Below are 21,862 nucleotides of genomic sequence, written 5' to 3'. Positions count from 1 at the left end.
ACGTTTTGCAAATACCCTCCTGAAGTTTTGCACTTATGTGCAAAATGACCCCGAACTTGAAAATTTATATTATTCTTAAGGCAAATATAAACGTATAAAAACATGATAGAATCATTCAATGTGGGACTAAAAGCAAGCAAATATGATATGCACATTGTACTGTACTTCTCAAATTTTGCTGTGGCCAAGTGACTTCCGAGATGCATATCTCCCTCTTGTTGTGTTTCAGATAAAGCCAAAGAAGTTTGCCCCTCACACTCAAACCATGCGAATACAATGATAGGATACTATAGCAACCTTTTTATAGTTTATTTCCACCTTAAGGGCTAAAGACCGAAAATGATGCATTCTTTATCTTCCCATCCCAACTCAATAACTTTTCCCCATACTAGAACTAGAACAAAATTAAAAGAGACCATCAGACAATTGTATAAGCCAGTATTGAGGAGCCTTCATCCAATAAATGGCACATAGGAGAAACAGTTAATGTAGGGGAGAAGATAAGGAACAAATTTCAAAGCCAAAATTTGATCAACATGACATATTCTCAACTCATGCTGCTACTGACAGGCCCGTTACCGAGTTTTTAGTGGCCTAGGATGAATCTAAAATGTGAGCCTTAAGTTTTTATTACGCGAAGACATAATCTAATAAAAACATCATATTCATACAATGACATGCATATCTAAGTAGCTAATTGTTAATGTGTTGGGTTAGGTCATATTCATTTTCATAAGTTTTCACATGTTTCGTGTTTGCACAACATTTTCTTCTATTTGGATTTGTCGATTTCCACCTTTTGACAAATTACTGCCTATGTGCTGTATACAAGTTTTGTGTCTCAATTTTACAGGTCCTTTTGATTTGAATATTATACAAATAAAAAAAAATATTATTAATTCATACACTTTTTTCATGATAGGCTCGAATAGTGTTCTATTTGCTTCATCTAAAACTGAAAGTTAAGAGAAAAAAATTCAGCAACTTGGTTTGAGACATAAAGAAAAGCATAACTACTATATTAGTATTACATCAGTCCTTGCATTTTATTTAGAGAATCGAGTGGTAGAAAAGTGTTCTGCAAACTATAGTGTGGTAGAACACAAGAAGCTAAAGTTAAAACCTAAACTGAAAATTTCTTTTCTTTTTCTTCATTGTTTTTTTTTTTTTTTGAGAGATTCTTTTTCTTCATTGTTGTCTTTTATTATCCACATTTTGATCATTCGTGTCTCTTAAATATCTTTTCAACAATGCTATATAAAGCGAATAAAACCATCACAAAAGCACATTGAATTATAATCCAACCAATGAAAACTTGCGAGATGCATCAAGTTCGAGAACGGTTTGAGGCCCGACATTAAGAGGGCGATTGGATACCAACAGCTGAGAGTTTTTCAGGATTTGGTTAATAGCTGCAGAATCTACGAAGAGGATACGAAGGCTCACTACAAGGTAGTGAATGAAAGGAAGGGCAAGGGACAGCAGAGTCGTCCTAAGCCGTACAGTGCCCCCGCTGACAAAGGTAAACAGAAGATGGTCGATGTTAGGCGGCCTAAGAAGAAGGATGCTGCAGAGATTGTGTGCTTCAATTGTGGTGAGAAAGGCCACAAGAGCAACGCCTGCCCTGAGGAAATCAAGAAGTGTGTCCGGTGTGGCAAGAAAGGTCATGTTGTAGCTGATTGCAATCGTACGGACATTGTGTGCTTTAATTGCAATGGAGAGGGTCACATTAGTTCACAGTGTACTCAGTCTAAGAGGGCGCCGACTACTGGTAGGGTCTTTGCTTTGACTGGGACTCAGACAGAGAATGAGGATCGTTTGATCAGAGGTACTTGCTATATTAATAATACTCCTTTAGTTGCTATTATTGATACTGGTGCTACGCATTGTTTTATTGCTTTCGATTGTGTTTCTGCTTTGGGTCTTGATTTGTCTGATATGAATGGAGAGATGGTTGTCGAAACTCCGGCTAAGGGTTCGGTGACTACTTCTCTCGTATGTTTGAAATGTCTTTTGTCTATGTTTGGTCGTGATTTCGAAATGGATTTAGTTTGTCTACCTTTGAGCGGTATGGATGTGATTCTGGGTATGAACTGGTTAGAGTACAACCACGTTCTTATTAATTGTTTTAGCAAGTCAGTATATTTCTCTTCCGTCGAAGAGGAAAGTGGTGCAGAGTTTTTATCTACTAAGCAGCTGAAGCAACTGGAACGCGACGGTATCTTGATGTTTTCGTTAATGGCTACCTTATCTATTGAGAATCAAGCAGTGATTGATAGGTTACCGGTGGTGTGTGAATTTCCTGAAGTTTTTCCAGATGAGATTCCTGATGTGCCTCCAGAGAGAGAAGTTGAGTTTTCTATTGATCTTGTCCCTGGAACGAAGCCGGTCTCGATGGCACCTTATCGTATGTCTGCTTCTGAGTTATCTGAGTTGAAGAAACAGTTGGAAGACTTGCTTGAGAAGAAGTTTGTTAGACCGAGTGTTTCACCTTGGGGAGCGCCGGTTTTGTTAGTAAAGAAGAAAGATGGTAGTATGAGGTTATGTATTGATTATCGACAGTTGAACAAGGTAACTATCAAGAATAGGTATCCACTTCCGAGAATTGATGATTTGATGGGTCAGCTAGTGGGTGCACGAGTTTTCAGCAAGATTGATTTGAGGTCAGGTTATCACCAGATTAAAGTAAAGGATGAAGATATGCAGAAGACAGCTTTCAGAACGCGTTATGGTCACTATGAATATAAAGTTATGCCTTTCGGTGTGACCAATGCACCTGGAGTGTTTATGGAGTATATGAATCGCATCTTCCATGCATTTTTGGATCGGTTTGTGGTTGTGTTTATCGACGATATTTTGATTTACTCCAAGACTGAAGAAGAACATGCTGAGCATCTGAAGATTGTTTTGCAAGTGTTGAAAGAGAAGAAGCTTTATGCTAAATTGTCTAAGTGTGAATTCTAGTTGAAAGAAGTGAGTTTTCTAGGCCATGTTATTTCTGGTGATGGTATTGCAGTGGATCCGTCTAAAGTTGAAGCGGTATCACAGTGGGAGACTCCTAAGTCCGTTACAGAGATTAGAAGTTTCTTGGGTTTAACTGGTTACTATAGAAGGTTTATTGAAGGATTTTCTAAGTTAGCTCTTCCGCTAACGCAGTTGACTTGTAAAGGTAAAACTTTTGTGTGGGACGTCCATTGTGAGAAAAGTTTCGGTGAATTGAAGAAGCATTTGACGACTGCTCCAGTGTTAATTTTGCCGAAGTCAGATGAACCTTTTGTGGTTTATTGTGATGCGTCCAAGTTGGGTTTAGGAGGTGTACTTATGCAAGGAGGTAAAGTGGTAGCTTATGCTTCAAGACAGTTGAGAATTCATGAGAAGAATTATCCTACGCATGATCTCGAGTTAGCGGCCGTAGTCTTTGTATTGAAGATATGGAGACATTACTTGTATGGTTCGAGGTTTGAGGTGTTTAGTGACCACAAGAGTTTGAAGTATTTGTTCGATCAGAAGGAATTGAACATGAGGCAGCGAAGATGGCTAGAGTTGCTAAAGGATTACGACTTTGGTTTGAATTATCATCCGGGTAAAGCTAATGTTGTTGCGGATGCCTTGAGTAGGAAGACATTGCATATGTCCGCCATGATGGTCAGAGAGTTCGAGTTACTTGAACAGTTCAGAGATATGAGTTTGGTTTGTGAATGGACACCTCAGAGCGTGAAACTGGGTATGCTGAAGATTGATAGTGAATTTCTGAAAAGCATCAAAGAAGCACAGAAAGTTGATGTAAAGTTTGTGGATTTGTTGGTTGCTAGAGATCAGGCTGAAGACAGTGATTTTAAAATCGACAATCAAGGTGTGTTGAGATTCCGAGGAAGAATTTGTATCCCAGACAATGAAGAGATTAAGAAGATGATTCTTGAAGAGAGTCATAGAAGTAGCTTGAGTATTCATCCGGGAGCTACGAAGATGTATCATGATTTAAAGAAGATTTTCTGGTGGTCTGGTTTGAAACGAGATGTGGCACAGTTTGTGTATTCCTGTTTAGTTTGTCAGAAGTCGAAAGTTGAGCATCAGAAACCTACTAGGATGATGGTACCTTTAGACGTGCCAGAATGGAAATGGGATAGTATATCGATGGATTTTGTGACGAGTTTGCCGAATACTCCGAGAGGGAGCGACACAATTTGGGTTATTGTTGATAGGTTGACGAAGTCAGCTCATTTTCTACCTATTAATATTAGTTTCCCTGTTGCCCAGTTGGCAGAGATTTATATCAAGGAGATTGTGAAGTTGCATGGTGTTCCTTCGAGCATCGTGTCAGATAGAGATCCAAGATTTACTTCTAGATTTTGGAAAAGTTTGCAAGAGGCCTTGGGTTCGAAGTTGAGATTGAGTTCGGCGTATCATCTGCAGACAGATGGTCAGTCGGAGAGGACAATTCAGTCGCTAGAGGATTTGTTGAGAATTTGTGTTCTTGAGCAAGGAGGAACTTGGGATAGTCATCTTCCGTTGATCGAGTTCACTTATAATAATAGTTATCATTCTAGTATTGGAATGGCACCGTTCGAGACTTTGTATGGTCGGAGATGCAGAACTCCGTTGTGTTGGTTTGAATCAGGAGAAAGAGTGGTCTTAGGACCAGAGATTGTTCAGCAAACTACTGAGAAAGTTCAGATGATCCAAGAGAAAATGAAGGCGTCGCAGAGTCGACAAAAGAGTTATCATGATAAGCGTAGAAAAGATCTTGAGTTCCAAGAAGGAGACCACGTGTTTTTGAGAGTCACTCCTGTGACTGGTGTAGGACGTGCTTTGAAGTCAAAGAAGTTGACCCCGAAGTTCATTGGTCCGTATCAGATATTGGAAAGAGTTGGAACGGTGGCTTACCGAGTGGGTTTACCGCCGCATCTTGCGAATTTGCACAACGTTTTCCATGTGTCGCAACTTCAAAAGTATGTTCCGGATCCATCTCATGTAATTCAAAGTGACGATGTGCAAGTTAGAGACAACCTTACGGTAGAAACTTTACCGTTGAGGATTGATGATCGTAAAGTGAAGACGTTGAGAGGCAAGGAGATACCTCTCGTGAGAGTCGTTTGGTCGGGAGCGACTGGTGAAAGCTTGACGTGGGAGCTTGAGAGTAAGATGCTGGAGTCTTATCCAGAGTTGTTTACTTGAGGTAAATTTTCGAGGACGAAAATCTTTTAAGTGGGGGAGAGTTGTAACGCCCACTTTCGTTTAATCGTTTATTTAATCGAGTTTAGGTGATTATATTATAATTATATAATATATGCATGATTTTGGTATGTTTTGATGATTTATGATGATTTGATTGATGACGTGATATGTTATGAGTTTTTGAGGATTTGATTATGATATGAGATTTATTTTATTGTTAAATAGAATAAAGATTTGAAAATAATATAAAATATTTAGTTGAGGGCTGTTTTGATATTTTAGATAGTTTTGGGGGTGAAAGTGAGATAAGATAAGTAATTAGGAAGAGATATAAATAGGAGAAGACCTAATATTTTAGAAACTCATTGTACGTGAAAACTTTTGAAAAAGGGAGAAAAGCTTAGAAGGGAGAAGAGCATAGAGAGGGCTGCGATTTCTTCATAACCAGGTAAGGGTGAGACTAATAACTCAGTATTGTTAGTTGAATGTGATTCTGATGATTAGTTAACAAGAATTAGGAGTGAATTGGAGAAAACGAAAACTAGGTCAAAACCTTAGAATTGATGATCAAACGGTGAGAATTGGTTTAATTGATGTAGAAAGTGTTCCTAGACCTTAGATAATGTTTAGGACGAACTTTGGAATCAAAAACAAGCTTAGAACCATGTGAAACGTCGAGTTTTTGTGAATTTAGGAAGTCTGGCCGTAGCGACATTCATCGCTCGCCACGGCGAGCTATGAATCTCGCCTCGCGAGTGATGAACATTCATCACTCGCCTCGCGAACCCTGTTTCCTCGCCTCGCGAGTTGTGCAATGCAGCTCGCCATAGCGAGCGACCTTACTCGCCATAGCGAGCTAAGGCAGAGTGCATGTTAGATTTTGTGTTTCGACCTTTTTAGTTGGACCTTGAATGCCTTAGTGTGCCTGAGCATACCTAGTAATGATTAGGAATGAATGTAGGGCAAGATTAGACCCATAACAACTTTAGTTTGGGAATTGTTTAGTACTCGCCATGGCGAGCAAGAACCCTCGCCTCGCGAGCACCTCCAGCCTTGAGCGTTATGAGTGTTTGTGCGATTTGTGTCGCACGTTTTGATCAAGAGCGAACCCCCTTAAGATGATAAGACCTAATGATGACGTTAAATGCAGTCTGTAAGCTGTTTAAGATATGTTGATATTGATTGAGTATGATTAAGGTATTGTATATTTATGTAAGATATGGAAGTTTAATTATGAAATAATTGATGTGCTATTGATATAATGATATCATCCTGTTATGTGACTTGATTATGCTGTTGCTGTTATTTAACTAAGTGCATTGTATGTATTTATATATGATGAAATGATGACGTTTAGCTCCAAATTGTTGGATGCATGTTGATATGTTGATTACGATGTTTTGTTCATAAGAGTCCATGCATAGCATCTCATTGAGCTTAGTCCTCACCACGTTTATTAGGAGCTTTGTCCTCCGCACGATTATTAGGAGCTTTGTCCTCCGCACGATTAAAGTATATTAATACTTATGATGACGATTGGTACCACATGCATATAAGGAGTCTAAGAGCATTGTCACATTGTCATGTCCATAATGCTATGTTGTTGATGACGATTGAATAAGTGAATACGTGATATTTGTTGAATATATGAATACGTGATACTTGTTATTTGAATATGCAAAGTTATCCAAGAATGATTATGATGTTAATGTTAATTATGATTCGAATTACTTTGATTAACATTATTTTGTTATGAAATCTCACCCCTTCTGCTTGAAAATGTTGCCCTTCGTATGGGTAACTTGCAGGTGATCGTGCTTAGTGTGCAGTTGCTTCTGTGAGTGGCCTTGCCTCACTGTGTCGTCTAGGTCGCTCTGATACGTAACGGGATGGGGTTTATGTTTATGCATGCTTCATTCTCTTACGTGACTAATATGTTATTTTTATAATGTTATGGATTATGATTATGAACTTTGATGGGGCCTGCGTGCCAAAACGTTTTAAGAATTATGATTATGATTTTCCGCTGCAATGTTTAAGATATTGGTTAAATTATTATTTAACTGTTTTGGATTATGTTTTATGTGATATCCCGTTGTTTATGATGCTTACTCTGATAAATGTTTTTAAGAATTTTTATGTTGGGAAAACGGGGTGTTACATTGCTCATACCAGGTGGAGGAACAGCTCACTCAAGGTTTGCAATTCCATTTATTGTTGACGAGTGTTCAACTTGCACTATTCATCCAAATACAAATTTAGCAGAACTGGTAGATAGGGCAAAACTTATCATACGGGACGAAGCACCAATGATGCACAGATATTATTTCGAGGCTCTTGATCGGACACTTAGAGACGTTCTCAGACATCGCAATAATGGCAGACTTGATATCCCATTTGGTGGAAAAGTGGTTGTTTTAGGAGGTGATTTTCGACAGATCCTTCCTGTGATGCCTAAAGCTACAAGGCCAGACATTGTACATGCTAGCATCAACTCTTCACCACTGTGGTCTCATTGTGAAATGTTAACTTTAACCACTAATATGAGGCTATTGCACGGAAGTTCAAGCAAGGACTTTCATGAAAGAAAGGATTTTAGTGAGTGGGTGCTTGCAATTGGAGATGGCAGCATTGGTGAAGAAAATGATGAGCATATTGAAGTTCAGATTCTTGAAGATCTGCTTATACACTGTTCAGGTGATCCTATTGCTCCAATGATTCAATGCATTTATCCATCTCTTTTAATGAATATGCATGATATATCTTTCTTCCAAGATAGAGCAATATTGACACCTAAAAATGTAACTGTTGAAGATATAAATGAATATGTTATGTCTCTTATTCCTGGAGAAGAGATAACATATTTAAGCTGCGATTCCCCGTTGGCAAACCCATCCATGGTTAATAGGCCAGATGATGTGCACACACAAGAATTTCTTAACACCATTACTGCATCCGATCTTCCCAATCATAAAATAAAGATAAAAGTTGGAGTACCCATTATGTTGTTGAGAAATCTAGACCAATCAGCAGGACTATGCAATGGTACTAGGTTGATAATTACCAAAATGGGTAGATATGTTCTTGAAGGAAAGATGATAACAGGTAGCAACATTGGTGACAAGGTATATATACCTAGGCTGACACTAGAACCGTCTGATACTAGAATACCGTTCAAATTCCAACGTAGGCAGTTTCCTATATCTACTTGTTTTGCAATGACAATCAATAAGAGTCAAGGACAATCACCGAAAGAAATTGTTGTGTACCATCCTCAACCCGTGTTCTCTCATTGTCAACTTTATGTTGCAATATCCAGAGTGACATCCATGAGTGGTTTGAAAATTTTAATGACTAATGAAAATGGTCGAAGCATGAGTAGCACTTCTAATGTAGTTTACAAGGAGGTTTTCCGAAACCTACCCAATTGAGGGCTTTCTTTATTGTAATTTTGTTTTAAACATTTTAATTTGCAACACAAGCATTTTATTTCGTAGGTTTAACATGTTTTATTTCCAAGAGATATTCATGAAATGGAAAGCACTTATAATGTAGTTTATTGAGTAATTTTACGCTATCTACCCACGTGAATGAATTTTTAATCTTATTTTGTTTTCTTTTTCTTAAAAAATTTTAATTTTGCACCGCAAAAACTTTAATGTGGTCTTATTTGCATGATTTGTTTCCAATAGATATGACCCGTGCGGTAGCACGGGTGGATGATTTAGTTAGATGAAAAAGCAAATGTTTTAAAATATAGAAGTGAGATGATCCACATACAAATAAAAGATAGACTCAACAGTCCAATGCAAGAGAATTGTTAAAACAAAAATCTAGTTGAAAAGTAAAAAGACACGAAAAATACAAATAAAAAATACACGGGTAATTGTGGTTAGAGTTTGACCAATTATGTCTATGTCTCATATTGTAAAGTGAGTGTAGTACATTTCTATTGTTATTCAAGCTTATAGTTTACGGAGTACAAGATTATCTTACATGTACAACATTTGTACAATAAACTATTAGAGATTACCATTTATATTAAACAAAAAGTTATGTTATCTCTTTAGAGTATTCTATTTAATGATTCTAAAATAAGAAATCATTTTATAAGAAAGTCAAATATTTCATAAAAAAATTACCATTTTGTTAATATTTTCCTTAAACAAAATAAATTACTGTTCTCTTTTGGAATGATTAATTGTACAAAGAACTACACTTTAAAATATCAACCCGAAATTGAATATATTTTTGAGGTTGCTTAAAATAAGGCCACCGACCGTTGATTCACGTTGTTTTAGGTATAAATTCAGTTAAAAAAATCCAAGAGAAACCTGCCATGTCTTTGTTTCATCTAAAAAAAACACCCTTGACTTTCTCTGTGTAATTTCTTATATATTTGTCTCTTCCTTTGTTGGTTGCGTTTAATTCTTTGAACAAAGATGATTGTTCCTTTGCTTAATCAGTGAGCAGATGAACCTAAAACCACATGGTCACACCCTATGGTTACGTAAGAATTGATATTTGTTGCTGACTTTATGTTTAGAGATACTCTCTTTAACGTGATTAGGTGAGGGGGTACCACTAGCCCCTACAAACAACTACTTCTTTTATGCATGATATCATGCTCAACAAACCATTGATTTTAAGCAGTTTTATTTTTTGTGAAATTTAGTCCACATAAGCTTAATGCCAGGTGAGTTTTGATATTGATGTAATTGATATTTAACTATGTTTTTGGAGTGTGATGTATCAAAAAGGACAGCATGCAAAATAAATTTCTAACATGTATACGTAGCACGGATACGGACACGGACACCAGACACGACAGGGACACTGACACGTCGACACAATTAATAATTTAAAAAAATCACATAATTTAGTGTAATTACAAGTGTGAGTGTCGTGTTAATGTCGGACACGACACGTATCCGATACCGGGACACGCCTAATCTGAGGAATGTACGTGCTTCTTATGATCAAGTATTATTCTCTCTTTATATATTTAACCTCCGATTCTCATGAAAAAGACGCCAATAATTTTAAGTTCATTCGGTTGAAAGTCAGTAAAAACAATGATTATTTTCGTCATAATTCAAACCCTGGTTCTTTAAAATGATCCGGTTTTAACTGAAATTTATGGATAAGCTAGATACAATCACTTATGATTTTATCACTATCATGTATCATTAACTCTCACTAGTAATTTTCATGGTTTAATTACACATAAATAGAAGATGCTCTAAAAGCTAATGAGCATATATAGTCGTCTATGCACATTCATGAAGCATAGCTTCCTAATGAAGGAAAATCGTGGACCATCCTTCTTTGTGGATGTGAATTGTGAGTTGTGACCATTATTATGGATTTGTGATGAGAGTTATTGTTTTCCTTTAACATCGTTCTCACTTCCCACTCTTGTCATGTGGATTTTATGGAAGATGTATGCATTTGTCAATTCCCAATCTCATTCCTCCCTTTCACACTTATTCATACCTTATTTGTATGTTTCTTTTCTTCTTCAATTTATTTATTTATTTGTATGCGGAGAAGAATTAAGAAAGTACAAAATAAATCGAAATAGTGTCAATAACAAAGTTAATTTTATAAATATGTTAATTGATTTAAAAATACCAAGTAATCATCCTTTTTCAACTTAACTCTTAAGTCTTAAAGTACATGAAAGATAGATAGATACGATTGGAAAATAAAATAAAACTATCTAAAATTTGTGTATATTCATTAGGAAAGTAATTTTTTATAAGTAAATCGATTTGTTCCCTCTTTATTATTTTTGCTTATGTACCAAGCAAGTGATTTCATAGTTTGATTCTTATTTTGTCCTCTGGTCAAAAAATGGAAGATAAATAAGATGGATAAATAGGTGGTCAGCTTAAAAGGATTAAAACAAATGGATCATTAAACAAACAAAAAAATGATATGGAAGATTTTATATGAGTTGTTGGAATTCATTGAGCTAGGATCCTCACTATTTATTCTTTTTTATTTTTTGATAGATGAAATGACAAAATTATCGTAAACTCATACATATAAGTGGAGGTATTGGAGTTCGAACTTCAATAATGACGTCCAATCTAACAAAAAGTAAAAAAATAATTAATAATGGTGGGACCACAACTTATTTTTTTGTTTTTTATAAGAAACTTATTTTTTGTGTATCTCTTTCTAAGATCGTGGATTCAATGATAATCTTTATAGTTGATGATCCTTAAACACATCTATCAACTTTCTTTGAATTTGGGTGCATACCTTATTATCAATAGTTTTTAAAATGGGTTAATTAAGTTTTTAGTCCCTATAAATATTTAGAATTTTGTTTTTAGTCCCTAAAAAATAAAATCACACTTTTTAGTCCTTATAAAATTTTCCATCAACATTTTTAGTCCTTATAAAATTTTTCATAAACTTTTTAGTCCCTATAAAATTTTTCCATCAGCATTTTTAGTCCCTAAAATGCTTAAGGAAAATGTCACAGGAACTAAAAAGTGTGATTTTATTTTGTAGGGACTAAAAACAAAACTGTGAATATTTATAGGGACTAAAAACTTAATTAACCCTTTCAAAATTTAGTTCATTTAAACTTTATTTAATAAAAAAACAAAAAATATGAAAATTGTTGCAAAATAACATAACCAAAATATAATCTAGCTGGCAAAAGCTGGCTCTACTACATCAAGCAGAATCAGCCCCCTGTACCTAAAAATTCAATTTTTCTTCCTTTTTTTCTCAAACCCTCACCCCCCTATTTCATCTTCATCACCGATTATTCTTGAACAGTTACCAATTTCAAACTCAAACACACAACAACATTGACACGTGAATAATTAGGGTTTATACCTCAAAGAAACACAACAAACTTGAATAATTAGGTTCTGAAATGAGTGGTTCCAGGTTCATCAAGTGTGTCACTGTTGGTGATGGTGCCGTTGGAAAGACTTGTTTGCTTATCTCCTACACCAGCAACACTTTCCCTACGGTTAGTAATTCTCTTTGTTTCTTCATAAAGGTTCAATTTTTATGTGCTATTCAAGTTCTATGTTGCTGATTTTTGAAATTAAGTGAAAAATAAGAAATGGGTTGGCTTTTTTATTTATCAAAATTCAATTTTTGGTTTCTTTTTTTGGTTTCTATGATTTTCTTGATTCATTGTTTGATCCTTTGATTTGGTGTCTTGATTCATTTTTTGGGATATTTGTTGGATTTGGGTGAAAAGTGGAAAAGGGAAATATTCTGATTGAATTTTTAATGTTGATTTTGATTTGATTCTCAATTGCTGCATTTCTGTTTTGCTATGACTTTATGGAGGTATCATAATTCCTCCAAGTAAAATGTTATGATGATATTGCTATATTTTAGGATATTAGGACTTTGATCCTTTTTTGTTTCTGAATTGATGCAATGATCTTCAAAAAGATTACTGCTGTTTGACTTGACAATTGACTGAAAGATGATGATGACTTAACATTAGGACTTTGGTCCTTTTGTTGTTTTTGAATTGATGCAATAATCTTCAAAAAGATTAATGCTGTTTGACTTACAATTGATTGATATATGAGGATGATTTTGGATTTAGTAATCTGTAATTGTAACATGTTTTATTTCTCTGCAATGATTCATTGTCAACAGGACTATGTGCCGACTGTCTTTGACAATTTCAGTGCAAATGTAGTTGTGGATGGGAGCACTATAAATCTCGGGTTGTGGGATACTGCTGGTACATTTAGCATCATTGCTATATACCTAATTCATCTTGTTATTTAAGATTTTCTAGTCATTGATCTAATTCAAACTTATGGAACAGGCCAAGAAGATTACAATAGATTAAGACCCTTAAGCTATCGTGGAGCAGATGTTTTCCTGCTTGCTTTTTCTCTCATAAGCAAGGCCAGCTATGAAAATATTGCCAAAAAAGTAAGCTTGGTATTATTGTTTTCATTTTTATTTTGTTCCCTTCTACACTGGACTAATTTTCTCCTTCCTCCTTTTCTAGTGGATTCCTGAGTTGAGGCATTATGCTCCTGGTGTTCCAATTATTCTCGTTGGAACAAAACTTGGTTAGATTCTTGCTCCTTCATTTCCTTCTCTAAATTTGTTTACTCATTTGATGTGCTCCTTTTATGACAGAGAAGCACATTAACAGTTCTTTGATTTTGTGAAGTTTCTTCATTTAATGACCATATTGATAGCTTTCTTTTATTCATGCTATGTATCTCATTGTTTTAATGTGCGCGAAGTTAATTATTTATTAATTAAACCCATTCTTTAATAAGTGCTGCTCGGCTAAACTCTTGAATCTGGAGTTACTGCAGTTGTATCTTGCCCTTGATGGCTTGGCTTTTGATTCAGTACAGATTCAGAGACAGCCATTCTTTCCTGTCTTCGATTCCATGCTTACCTCAGTTACGACTTAAACCAACAATTGGTTCAGATATAACCAAGAATTTTAAGGAATGTTATATTTTAGTTTTCATTTAAGACCATCTAAAATATATAATAGCCTTTGTCATTTTTTATCTTTGTTTGATGTAAAACTAAAAGGAAAGTATAGTGTAAGCTGATTTCAGTGCTGCACGAGTGTTACTGATAAAGCTTGAAATGTCTGGACTTATGAAGTGTATTAAGAATTTTAAAATGGGAGAAAAGTGCAACTTCTTAGTACATGAGTAGTTACCATGGTGGAGCCAGTGCTCGACATAATAAGTCATTGACTTCATGACTAGTCAGAGTTACTTTTTCTAATAGTCTGTTACAAATGAACAGCTTCTGTTCTGAAATCTGTCTGTTGATAGTTTTCAGTTTTCACAGTTTTTTTTGGGAATGTGTTTACTCCTATATATAGGGTTTAACTTAAATTAATTAAACATATATATTTGATGGTTCTGTTATAAACTTGTCATGATTTGTTTGCTTGGCCATTTTATGGCAACTAAATCTATGTCTTGTAGATCTTCGGGATGATAGCCAGTTCTTTCAAGACCATCCTGGTGCGGCGCCAATCACCACAGCACAGGTACTTGCTATTTGCTAATACTTCCTGCATATATACTGTTAATTGCTTTTACGTTGTTTCCTATTTAATTGTTTGTCTTTTAGCCTTTGTTTGCTAATAACTAGGCATCAGCTTACTTATAGCTTATCAGTCTGATTTGATTTACTATATTTTCTGAAGGGTGAGGAACTGAGAAAACTTATCGGTGCTCCAGTTTACATTGAATGTAGTTCCAAAACACAGAAGGTATATATATATGTTATTTGAATCTTTGATAGTTCTGGAGTTTAAAGAGTACCATAACCTTATCTATGTTAACCTTTGGATACAGAATGTGAAGGCTGTTTTTGATTCGGCCATCAAAGTAGTTCTACAGCCACCAAAGCAAAAGAAAACAAAGAGAAAGGGGCAAAAAGCCTGTTCCATTTTGTGATCTTCAGTTCTTCGTATTGTAGTTCGTGGAGGATGACATGACAGTAGCCATTTCCTGGTAGTCTTTGCCATTCTGATTCTATATATATCTTATACTATTTTCGACCTAGATGGAGGAACCGCCATGTCCAACTGACCGCGTTAAAGCTTGCTTATAAAAAATCAAGCTATTTGTCTCTGGCTGAAGGATAATATGTAAAGTCATAATTCCATCATGTTTGGTGTGTACAATTGTTGTGTTTCTCCGGAATGTTTACCTTTTGTATTGATTATCAAATGGTCATCTCCATTTGTGGACATGGGTTTTACTCACATTGTAGTCTAATCTTAGGAAGTGCTTGCAACATATGTGCTTTGGATGTGAACTAAGTATATGTAATTAATTATGTTAGCTACTTAACAGCCTTAATATAGCTCGGTTTGTTCATTGGTTCATTCTTCCAATTTCTTTCAAGTGACTATTATAGTACTAGAAGTTCTAATTTATAATCCAAAGTTCAGTTGGTTTAGTTAACTTTACCATAAAACCTTATGACAACTGCAAATGATTAAACCTATTTTTTCCCCCTTAATGCTCTTGTTTTCATATGAAAAAGGTTTATGTAGTCTGGATCCAAGAGGTAAGTAAGGTCTGACAAAAGATTGATCTAGTTTGAACTCAAATTCTTCCGGGAAGTTTTTTCTTGTGGACTACACCGTATTTTAAAATTGAAAGTTAGCTTAAGAGTAGTAATAAAGTATAGAATACCATGGAGCTGTCAACAACTTTATTCTTGCACAGGATTATACAGTATTTTGAAGGAAAAAAACTAAACAAAACTAAAGTCTTCTTTCACTTCTTACAAGTTGATCAGATACTGAGCTTATGGATATGATAGGGTCGGCTTTCAAATTGTGGAATGTGGATCTCATTTCTTCTTTTTGGACGTGGGTTGGATTTTGTGAGGCCGTCATTAACTGGGTATCTTGTTTTGGCATCAATACATTAAACAAGGGAAGTCGTACCTAAGGCAAAAACGAAGAAAAATGAAGAAGGTTTGAACTTTGAAGAGTCATCAAGAGATGCTGGACTTGCTTTAATTTAAAATAGTAAACAATACTATATTTAATTAATCATCAACTCTTTCTAGATTTTTCCCTACAAAAAATTCTTTCTACATTCAATATTGTACTTTGATATATATAATTTCCTATAGAAGGATTTTGTGTGGATGGACAGCAAGGTTTGAATTCATGACCTCAAAAAATATTCACACTTCTCACCACTAGTTCAATCCTAGTGGGTAGGCCAAGCAGTTTGAAAATGATGGAAGAAAATCAATGATTAATTATATCTTAGTTGAAAGCGGCTAAAATACAAAGTAATATGGCAAGCAGCATCCTTTATTCTTGTAATCTTATCTTCCTTTTCTTGAGGAATATATGCTGTACCCACCTCCATTGGTAAAAAAACAACAAATGGAGCTCTTGCATTGATTCCTTTCATTGTCTCTTCTCCAACACCCACTATATGCTCCAATAAATATGCCTGCAACCTGTTTTATTTCTTGTAATTTGCTAGTATTCTCCAATCCATACTGAGAAGAGAAGCACTTGAATATGGCGTCCAAGAGAATAGTTAAGGAGCTTAAGGACTTGCAGAGAGATCCACCAACCTCATGCAGTGCAGGTAAAGAGTTTGAATGAAACTTGAACTGGTTTATTTAACAATAACTGTAGTGTGATGTGTTTGTTATGACGAGTTTCAGGTCCAGTCGGCGAGGACATGTTTCATTGGCAAGCAACTATCATTGGTCCAAATGATAGTCCCTATGCTGGTGGTGTTTTCCTTGTAACCATTCATTTTCCTCCTGATTATCCCTTCAAACCTCCCAAGGTATACACCAAAGTACTTTTAAAACACTGTGATACTTGTTTTCTTGATTTCAGATGCAACTTGTTAATAAGTGACTCTAGATAGGCGAAAAGTCTCTTCCTTTTTGCGTATAATAGCCGAATAAGATATGTTTGTCTTCAACTTTATATATTGTATGATTTGTTATGTATAACAGGAATTTGGATTTGGTGCAATAACTGTCACACGGGTTTTCAATCTCCACCATCAAATCTCACTATAACTGTCGAGGTTGTTTTGAACTGACCGATCTCAGATTAACAACTGAGATAGAAAACTGTGTGTAACTGTGTCATTTTTTTACTGCAGTAGATCCTGATCCATATAACAGGTTTTATTTTTAAGAAAAAAGTGTGTTGTTGCGATTTAGGCCGGTCTGTATAACAGGGTTTTTTTTTTAACTAAAAGGTCTGTTGAAAGGATTTAGGTCTTGACATCACAATTTTTGATGTCTCTGTAACCATAACTTGACGGCGGTTGAGGCTGCATCAGCTGTATTTGGCTGCAGCTTTCTGTAATATCAAGGATCATGATGCTACGTAACCAAGATTTAAAATCTTGGTATTCATTATCATTGATGGTTAGTATAAAAAATGATTTTGCAGGTTGCATTCAGAACCAAGGTATTCCATCCCAACATTAACAGCAATGGCAATATTTGCCTAGATATACTCAAAGAACAATGGAGTCCTGCTCTGACAATATCCAAGGTCATGTTATTGTGAACCATTCCTCGTTGACGCCGTTAGTTTCTATCCATTTTATATAAAGATGCTGAATGATTGTTAAAAATCATGATGATACAGGTACTGCTCTCCATATGTTCTCTGCTAACGGATCCAAATCCTGATGACCCTCTTGTACCTGAAGTTGCTCATATGTGCAAGACAGACAGAGTCAAGTATGAGTCCACTGCTAGAAGCTGGACTCAGAAGTTTGCTATGGGATAACAATCTCTGTCCTCTTGTCTCCTTCAATACTTTTTTGTTTGAATTGTATAAGACGTGGCCTTGAAATTTGGGCAGTGCTGAACAACATGCATACATATAAGAATTTTTCTCAAAGTTTGTAATTGCTGCACGCTCTATATGAATAAATTCTACTCTCTTTTGGTGCTTTTCTTATATTCAGCCTATTAAAAATGTACCAAGAAGGGCTAAATCATTGTTCACTTCCTCAGGTCAACAAATTTGAAGCCTTAAATTGACTCCTCCCTAACTAAAGCAAAAGACACACAATTTCTATTCATTTAGAAACCCTAAAATCTCGCTTCATTTCCATTATGATTGCCATTGACTATGGTTGACAACGAATGGTGGCGACAAAGGAAGGTGGTGTTATAAAATATGTTTTGATTGCTAGTCCTCCCAAATACATAATTTAGAGCTAGTATTTACAATTTAAGATCCACCTTCACCACTATCACCACCATAAATTGTAAGACTAACTCCAATTATAGGCCACATGTTCCTATGACACAACAAACTTCCACACAATCATTCTGACCACCAGCACATTCGTTAACTCAAGTCCTTCGTCAGCAGTTTCCACATGATCGATCTGACCATCAACACCTACATTTAGGCCTCCAAGCAATGTTCTTCTTTTGCCTAAAAAATAAATAAACAAGAAGAAGAAGAAGAAGAAGAAATGTCCATCCTCTGCAAACCGGTCCTTCTAGTTCTGCATTATGTCTACTCATCGAATTACACAATGGAGGTCCACATATATGTGTTTCTTGCTTGCTGGATGTAGTGTTTGCTACTCTTTTTTAGTGTTTTATAGATCATAGACTTAAGTTACTATTGTACCATATTTATTATTTTCTGCATACTTGTGGAAGTTACTCATGGGTTTGCTAGTTGTAGGGTTTGCTACTCTTGTTTACTGTTTTGTGTTTTGTTGGTTCTAGACTGAAGTTACTCTGCATATTTGCAACACACTTGTCGAAGTTACTCTTAGATTTACTGATGTTAATTAAGTTCAATTATGGATCTATTTTAGGACATAAATTGATAGTAGGTATGATAGTACCATATTTTGCTAATGTTATGTTTAATTATATATCAATCATTGTATTCTGTGTTTGCAGCCTAATTTTGCAAATGTTATGCGATGTTATGACATACATTGAAAGCATAAAGAATAAGACCATGGTATTAAGTCTACTACATTTAAGTCACACACTGAAATCAAGTCGACTACAATACGTCTCTAAATGATTTTTGCAAATACATTTGTTATTTACAGTGAAAGCAGGTTTATTACACTTATTTTTATGCCAAAAAAATCTGGTTAGAAATATTAATTAGTTTTTTCAATGAAAAATTGATTTCTAATTCATTAGAGAAAGAATTTAGCATGAAATCAGAGGCCAAAGCAGAAGCAATATCTTCAGGCACATCCTTTATCCAAACTGAATCAGCATAACTGCCAAAGCAAATTTAGTTAATAGATCAGCATAACTAAGAGTAGAAAGGTTACACCAAGAACAAGAACAACAAAAACTTTCCCTACTAGTTTAACCCTAAAATGTATTTGAGAAACCTTTTAAGGGCCAGGAGAAGCATTCTGACAAAGTGTTCAAAAACATTGAGTGATATACATGGTATTTGATATAACAATAGGTATGCTCATGTACAAGATGATCTGCAAAACATACAGCCTGTGCTCATAAGGCAAATATCAGTTACCTGAACTCGCATAGATTTTATTTGAAAAGTTTTGAACATTTATTAAACAAAATTCATTACAGGTGGTATCTTCACTTAAGCTCGTTACATCTTCATTTCCATTTCAGCTAAAAATTAAGAGTGAACATATTCACAGATGAGTTTTTCACATAAATCTCATCCCTTAAAACTTTCACCCCAAAATTTAAAATACAAGAAAAATTAATATCAAAGTCCATAGAAGCGATCAGTATAAGTGCACATAAAACTTACTTAAAGAAACTGTAATTTATAACACGGGGTATATACTGTTGATCTCAACTTCACTCTATTTCTGAGATGACATCTAGCTCCAGGTTGAGACGTCTAGCACATGTTCTAGTTGCAGTTGCAGATGAAGGTGCAAAAGGATTAGGTGGCATCTCTAACTTCTCACCATTTCCTTCCAACATTTGAACCACAACCTTCATGGTCGGACGATTCACCGGATGCCACTGAATGCACCAAAGTCCCACGATTGATAGCTTCTTTGCAATTCTAGTGTCTTCTTCTCCTTCTATATCGATTTTTATATCTTCATTGTTCTCTAGAAGATTATAAATCCATTGTGGATAGTGAACATGATTGTTATTCTCATCCGTGACATCGGTTACTTTCCTTCCTCCAACCATTTCAAGAAGCAGCATCCCATAACTATAAACATCTGACTTATAGGATACAATGCCAAAGTTTCTAGAAAATACCTCTGGCGCAATGTAGCCCAAAGTTCCCCTAGCCGTGGTCATTGACACAATACTTCTTTCTTTGGAACAAAGTTTTGCCAAACCAAAATCAGAAATTTTGGGTGTGAAATTGTCGTCTAGCAATACGTTATGAGGTTTGATATCAAAATGGAGAATTCGTTTATCACAACCTTGATGAAGATACTCAATTCCCTTCGCTATACCAAGAGAAATGTTTTGAAGCCTATCCCAACCTAAAAAGACATCCTTATTGTCTGCAGATGATATGAAATTCTGCAACGAACCTTTTGGTAAAAATTCATACACCAAGGCTCGTTTGTTTCCATCTGCACAAAAACCAACCAAGCGAGCCACGTTGACGTGGTGAATTTGACACATTGCTTCCATTTCATTGATGAACTCTTGGCCATTTCCTGTTGAAGTGTTTAGAACTTTAACAGCTACCTGAACTTCGTTTGAGAGTTTTCCTTTGAAGACAGATCCAAAAGCTCCCTGCCCCAGTTCTTCCTTAAACTGATTTGAGATTCTTTTTATATCTGCATAAGAGTACCTGGAAGGCTTAAGAGCTTTATAATATTTCAAAAACTTTTTGATTCTTATGTAATTCTTCCTTTCAATGCAAGCTACATAGATACAATAGACTGTGACTCCAACAAATATAAGAGAAAATGGGCCTAGTATTCCACCTGCACATCGTATTATAAAACAAATCAATTTCAAGTAAATATGCAACTTAATTTCCTATAATTATCATTCACTATGCCAAACAACACAGGGCTTTGAAAAGCATACCAGCAATCACTTTCCCTTTTGATAGACCTGCAAAAAAAATTAAAGATGTGTAACTCATTATGAAATGAAGAGTATAACATCATAATTTCTTTGTGAAGCTAAATAAAAGAAACTGTACCTTTATCGATGCCTATGCAATCAAATTCATGTTGAGATGCGTATCTGTTGGCCTTGCATTGCCCACCTTTTCGCTCACAGTTTCTGCAGTCTGGTTGAAACCAATTGAGACCCGCATCAACGTTGTTGTTAAACAAAGAATTAGGCAACAATACAAGGTCTTGGATTCTGGTACAGGACAACAAGGGTGTCCCGATTATTGATGATATGGATTGCACCGCTATAACTTCAAATCCCGGCACGTTGAGACAAGAAAAGTTTCCAGATGTTAATATATTATAATATGTATAATATGTTTTTCTGTGAGAAGTTGCTGAACAATTGAATAAAGCATACTGGTTGAGTCCAAATTCGTAATTGAACTGAAAAGGTGATGAGGATATGTTGAAGTTAGGAATCTGTTTGTGAAGGCAGAATTCAGGATAAGATACTGTTATAATTTGTGAAGTGTAGTTTATGGTTTTGAGGATGGTTTTCGAAGAGAAGGGAAGCTCTAACACCGTTTGGTTGGTGTCGGTGCAGTATAGTTCATACCAGGAATCATTGTGGCCACACCATTGTGGCTGTCTTCCTTTGAGTCTGAACGGGAATCTTATGAATGGTCCATGAATACCATCACAACTTGATTCTTTGCATGGGTCATCATGAAAACTAGTTTCCGCAATTTCAACTGTAATTAAAAAGCAGAACAAGAACACATGGATGAGAGTTTTTAACCAAATAGCCATTTCGAATGCTGATCAATCACCATGTCCATCTAACAAACCAATATGACTTATTGACCTAGTGCTGATCAATCACACTTCTTTTTGTAACAAATTAGATCACTAAATATTATATAAGTGTCATCGCTAATTACTAGATACATTTAATGTTTTTGTTTTAAATATATACGTGATTAATACGGATTACGGAGTTACTAGATACTTATTTCTTAATTCTTGTCCAAACTCTAAAAATCTTTTGTCCCTAAACCGTGGGCCCAGGCGGGTTTAAAAGGATAAAAAATGAGTGATGAGGCATTATT

The 21,862-nt window shown here is 35.5% G+C and overlaps 4 protein-coding genes across 4 annotated transcripts; 3 read left to right on the top strand and 1 right to left on the bottom strand.

Annotated features, from left to right (window-relative positions):
* The first annotated feature begins 7,313 nt into the window (after positions 1-7,313).
* LOC120579967 (ATP-dependent DNA helicase PIF1-like) lies at positions 7,314-8,606 on the top strand. The gene has a single exon (XM_039832759.1). The coding sequence runs from the start codon at positions 7,314-7,316 to the stop codon at positions 8,604-8,606; it is 1,293 nt and encodes a 430-aa protein (XP_039688693.1).
* A 3,252-nt stretch (positions 8,607-11,858) lies between these two features.
* On the top strand, positions 11,859-15,052 carry LOC11445417 (rac-like GTP-binding protein RAC1). The gene is made up of 7 exons (XM_003607138.4): positions 11,859-12,172; positions 12,823-12,910; positions 12,998-13,107; positions 13,187-13,250; positions 14,142-14,206; positions 14,366-14,431; positions 14,517-15,052. Exons 1-7 carry the CDS (start codon positions 12,074-12,076, stop codon positions 14,616-14,618), a joined length of 594 nt encoding a protein of 197 aa, XP_003607186.1. The 5' UTR covers positions 11,859-12,073; the 3' UTR covers positions 14,619-15,052.
* A 928-nt stretch (positions 15,053-15,980) lies between these two features.
* On the top strand, positions 15,981-17,635 carry LOC11443623 (ubiquitin-conjugating enzyme E2 28). Its single transcript, XM_003607136.3, has 4 exons — positions 15,981-16,286; positions 16,366-16,493; positions 17,117-17,221; positions 17,318-17,635. Exons 1-4 carry the CDS (start codon positions 16,217-16,219, stop codon positions 17,459-17,461), a joined length of 447 nt encoding a protein of 148 aa, XP_003607184.1. The 5' UTR covers positions 15,981-16,216; the 3' UTR covers positions 17,462-17,635.
* Positions 17,636-19,274: 1,639 nt separating this feature from the next.
* Positions 19,275-21,679, bottom strand: LOC11442814 (rust resistance kinase Lr10). Its single transcript, XM_024781231.2, has 3 exons — positions 20,837-21,679; positions 20,719-20,745; positions 19,275-20,612 (listed from the first exon to the last, which is right to left on the bottom strand). Exons 1-3 carry the CDS (start codon positions 21,561-21,563, stop codon positions 19,507-19,509), a joined length of 1,860 nt encoding a protein of 619 aa, XP_024636999.1. The 5' UTR covers positions 21,564-21,679; the 3' UTR covers positions 19,275-19,506.
* Positions 21,680-21,862: the final 183 nt, after the last annotated feature.

The sequence above is a fragment of the Medicago truncatula genome, chromosome 4 (assembly GCF_003473485.1).
Source record: "Medicago truncatula cultivar Jemalong A17 chromosome 4, MtrunA17r5.0-ANR, whole genome shotgun sequence".
Classification (NCBI taxonomy): Eukaryota; Viridiplantae; Streptophyta; class Magnoliopsida; order Fabales; family Fabaceae; genus Medicago; species Medicago truncatula.
Note: the sequence above shows the minus strand (reverse complement) of the source record. Positions and strands in the feature narration are given on the sequence as shown.

Excerpts from the sequence above, each read along its gene's own strand:
- LOC11442814 (XM_024781231.2), bottom strand. The coding sequence starts at position 21,563 with ATGGCTATTTGGTTAAAAACTCTCATCCATGTGTTCTTGTTCTGCTTT. Across the intron at positions 20,746-20,836 it reads TTGCATAGGCATCGATAAAG|GTCTATCAAAAGGGAAAGTG; the intron begins GTACAGTTTCTT and ends TTTTTTTTGCAG. Across the intron at positions 20,613-20,718 it reads AAAAGGGAAAGTGATTGCTG|GTGGAATACTAGGCCCATTT; the intron begins GTATGCTTTTCA and ends TACGATGTGCAG.
- LOC11445417 (XM_003607138.4), top strand. The coding sequence starts at position 12,074 with ATGAGTGGTTCCAGGTTCATCAAGTGTGTCACTGTTGGTGATGGTGCC. Across the intron at positions 12,911-12,997 it reads CGGGTTGTGGGATACTGCTG|GCCAAGAAGATTACAATAGA; the intron begins GTACATTTAGCA and ends CTTATGGAACAG. Across the intron at positions 14,432-14,516 it reads GTAGTTCCAAAACACAGAAG|AATGTGAAGGCTGTTTTTGA; the intron begins GTATATATATAT and ends CTTTGGATACAG.
- LOC120579967 (XM_039832759.1), top strand. The coding sequence starts at position 7,314 with ATGTTGGGAAAACGGGGTGTTACATTGCTCATACCAGGTGGAGGAACA.
- LOC11443623 (XM_003607136.3), top strand. The coding sequence starts at position 16,217 with ATGGCGTCCAAGAGAATAGTTAAGGAGCTTAAGGACTTGCAGAGAGAT. Across the intron at positions 16,287-16,365 it reads ACCAACCTCATGCAGTGCAG|GTCCAGTCGGCGAGGACATG; the intron begins GTAAAGAGTTTG and ends GACGAGTTTCAG. Across the intron at positions 16,494-17,116 it reads ATCCCTTCAAACCTCCCAAG|GTTGCATTCAGAACCAAGGT; the intron begins GTATACACCAAA and ends ATGATTTTGCAG.